The 4,017-nt window shown below is 35.7% G+C and overlaps 1 protein-coding gene across 2 annotated transcripts in view; it reads left to right on the top strand.

The window, feature by feature from the left end:
- Window positions 1-3,645, top strand: part of LOC125039672 (suppressor APC domain-containing protein 2-like) — an 8,747-nt gene extending 5,102 nt beyond the window's left edge. For both annotated transcript variants that reach the window (XM_047633859.1, XM_047633858.1), the window contains exons 7-10: window positions 364-577; window positions 709-855; window positions 976-1,248; window positions 1,844-3,645. In XM_047633859.1, coding sequence (XP_047489815.1) covers window positions 364-577; window positions 709-855; window positions 976-1,248; window positions 1,844-1,975 — 766 coding nt within the window. In that variant the 3' untranslated portion in view covers window positions 1,976-3,645. The remainder of the gene's footprint in view (window positions 1-363; window positions 578-708; window positions 856-975; window positions 1,249-1,843) is intronic.
- Window positions 3,646-4,017: the final 372 nt, after the last annotated feature.

The following is a 4,017-nucleotide window of genomic DNA, read 5'->3' as shown; positions in this document are numbered from 1 at the left end:
TATTCACCAAGGAGTCAGTTCAATAATAGGTCACTTAGGCCTACTAACTGACTCCTTTGTTGTTGAGTACTTGTAGAGCCATCTAATTGTAAATACACTTCACAAAACAGTAATAAGTTTATATCTAGGTTGTGTTGAGGTTATGAGACCAGCTTGATGTTAGCTCTGTTTTCTCAAGGAAAGAATGGTTATCCCCAAAGATAGAGTGCGGAAAAGGTATGAAAATGATAGTAATATCCATTGCAAAAAACTTTTATGTTACTTAAAACCAATGGCCTCTGTTGGTTTATAGATACACTGATAATTGTTTTACAAAATAGATAAATAAATAAGAGAAAATCTAAAATATTTTTTTTAATACAGAGTTCAGGCATTAGAACCCATGGGCCGTGGAGTGGGTGATGGAGGTGACAGCACAAGAGCAGCTGTGGTGAACCACTCTGAGCCTACTGCTCTCACAGCTGCTGCTGCACCTTCTGCAACTGCCATGGCTGCTCCAGCTCCTACCAATAAGAGGTCCAGCAGAAGAAGAGAGCCAAGGAGACACACACTCCAGAATGGCATTGACAACAATATGGTTAGTCAGGTTCCTGTTGTCATCTTTTTTTGTGTGTGTGTGTGTTTTATTAATTTACCTTGAAGTTATGAAAAATTAAGAAAGCATGAAGTGAATACTTATAGATACGTTATCCTCTAAAACTTGCACAGCTGCGGCGTTTGAAGCAACTAGAGGCTGAGAGAGACATGTTGGTGCAAGGTTATGAGGTGGTTGAGAGAGCCAGAGCATGGTATAGACAGCAGCTCCAGGGTATAACAGAGAGAATTCATCAGCTGCCACATGGACCTCCAAAACATGTAAGTAAAGCAGGTTCAAATGTTCGTGGCAAAATTATTTTTCAGACTTCTCTCCACTATATTTGTGAGTGGTGCCTCCAACTTTTCCCATTTTATTCAAATCATTATTTTCTCAAACAGGAACCCAGCATTGAAGCCCAACAGGAAAAGTTACACTTCCAATTGGCACGTATCCATGAGGTAAATGCCCACTTACAGGCCTTGATGGAGGCCACTGAGCGAGGCCTCCCAACGCACATGAACTTGGCTATCCGCCCCATGTCGTCCGCACTTCCACACACAGGAAACCTGGGTGAGGGAGCAACTGCCTCATCCAGATGCCAAGGAGCAGAAGCAGAAGACCAGGACCGTGTAATTGATAGACTGAAGGATCAGAACCACTTGCTTACTGAGGTATGAAAGATGTAATGATACTGAAGCTTTATCTATTTTAAGGGTTTACTATGTTATGCAGAATGTTGATATGAAGCAGAATATTAGCCTTTTTTAGTAAAATCAGTAAAAATGATGTTCTTGCCTGGTCTAATACACCATCTTAGTGTTGTAGCAATGATGAAATATAGAAAATACATTATCTTTTTTTGTATGTATCATAATGCTTTTGTTGTTATTTCTTTGTAAATTCTCCATTTTCTGTATCACAGGTAGTAGTATCTTTTTTGCATATTCAATGACATATGCTTATTTTCACTTTTAGCTAATATTTTGTATTACTCCAAATTTCCTTTGCCACAAACAAATACATTCAGACAGACTGTTGGGCTTCACAGTACCATTAACCAATGAAATGTCAACTTTACAGTGTTGTCCAATTAACTTTGCTGCTACAGTTTAGACAAAGAAAAATGTTAAATGTAGCTACCCAAAAAAAATCCTTATCAGTACTCTTACAAAACAGACAATGAAAGGTTTATATTTTTAATTTGCTTAAATATTACAGAATATACTGTTACATAATTAAACACTCTTCTCTTTTTTTCAAATGCAGGAAGTAAGCAACAAGAGTGAACGAATCACTGCCCTGGAGCGAGAGAAAGCTGCCCTCCTCCGAGAGCTGTTTCAGTCACGGTCGTCGCACCACCACCCACAGGTTGCCTCGGCAGACTCAACATTCATGTGATTTCCATTCCATCTTTCACCTTACAATGGCTCAACTACTAAGAATAATTCTAAAGTGCTTTAGGGTCAGTCAGGGAAACATGTGAAGGACAATCAGACCTTTTGCTTTGTGTTCTCAACTAAAACCTGGATCTGCCTCAGCTACCCCTCACAAGCTTGGCTGTTGTTTTTATCTACATATTTTTATTTTTATTTATTGTCTTCATTTTAAATAACAAAGTGTTACTTATTCACATTTGTTAATGAGATATCTACCAGTTGATTTGGTATATATTGGAATACATATATCATACAGGTATGATTTCTTTAATTCTGTTAATTACTGATAAACAGTAAACCTCATTTGTTGTTTTTAAAATGGTTGCTTCATTTTTATAAAGTTGTTATAGATATTGTTGTGAGACACTAGATGCAATACATTTACTCTGAGTGATAGACAGTTCAAAAAGCTTTATATAGACATTCACCTTTACTGAATGTCACTTATTTGCCATGTGAGTGGAGATCAGGGAATATCCTAGCCAGTCAGTGCCAAGATTGCATTTAAAAGGTCTATTTTCTACTTTCACAAGACTGACAGAAAAGGAAATTATTGATAGTCAAGTGTTTAAAGAGTATTTTTATTTCATGTGTGAAACTTCAAACATTCCTCCCATGATCTCCATGTACAAACATTTATTCTTAGGTTAGAGGCTTTATTACTGATATATTGACAGTGTGATAAATTACTACTGGTTTTGTTGATTATATGAGTTATAGAGAATACTTCACTTTGTTTATTCCACTGTTTATGATGTTCTAGTGATTTCCCAATAGAATTTTGTAAATCATTCGACATTTCTGCACATGTTCAGTGCCATTGTTAAGATTATATTATTTAAAATTGTGTATGTGATATATTTTAAGGGGCCACAATCATTTGTATTTGAATAATTATAATGACTTAATGATACCGAGTGCTGTTCTTCGTGGAGTTTTAACAGAAAATAGGATTAATGGCTTTAATGTTTAAAACCAAATGATGATCACATTCAAGATCAGAGACATTGTATAAGAAAGAAAAACTAAAGAAGTAAAATACAGACAAGACTTCTATGCCAGTCACTTAGTCGATATTTTATTTCCGCTTTTAGTTAATTATCTATTTGATCTTTAATAATTTAGCAAGCATATATGATAGAACATTTCATAAAGGGATTATGACATATAAGAGAGAGGTCAGAATACAGGAATTTGAATTTCATCAATCCTTGTCACATAACCAACAAGCTAATTCTTATTTTAAGATTCAAAATTATCCTTTTTTCAAACTGGTTTCAATTTAATAAACAAATGCTCTTCATAAAATGCAGGTTTATTTCAAAACTTTAGCTTTCCTCTGGTAATGCTTCTTACATGATCGCCATAAATACTTATCAGTATTTAAGACAAACTGCCTAAAAGAATGTAAGTCAGTTTACAATTTTGAATATCCTTTGCCATATACTGAAGAGAATGTTAACTAATTTCCTTAAAGAAAAGTAAAATAATGCTTTCATGTAGTTTTGCATCTTGTGTAACAGGTACAAAATTAAGTGATGCTGACTGACTGCCAACAAAGTAATTGTGCTTATAACACTTGCTTGCCGTCCATAGAACTGTGATTTTCAAATAAAATTGTTATCATATAAATGTGTTTTGTTCTTCTAGAAGACCTAGTATTTTCCTTAGACAAAAGAGACATGTGATGAATACTTTTGACAACTTGGTAGGCGGGATCATCATCACAAGTCAGGTGCTTGTATAGCCTGAGTTTGGGTCCTGAATTGTGTATGTAACAGGTTCTACATCAAGCTCATAGTGTAACCATTGATTGGACACATGACCCTGTCAGCTGTGATCCATGATCCAGCACAAGGACACGTTGTAAAAGGCATTGAGATGAGATGATAGCATCCATGATACCATCCAGGTTTCACTTCTGTACAGCAGTACCAGTAGTATCAAGGCCTTGAAGTCATGTAGCCTGGTTCTTCTATGAAGGTACTGGCGCATCTTAATACT

Source organism: Penaeus chinensis, chromosome 27, assembly GCF_019202785.1.
Source record: "Penaeus chinensis breed Huanghai No. 1 chromosome 27, ASM1920278v2, whole genome shotgun sequence".
In the NCBI taxonomy this organism is placed as follows: Eukaryota; Metazoa; Arthropoda; class Malacostraca; order Decapoda; family Penaeidae; genus Penaeus; species Penaeus chinensis.
Note: the sequence above shows the minus strand (reverse complement) of the source record. Positions and strands in the feature narration are given on the sequence as shown.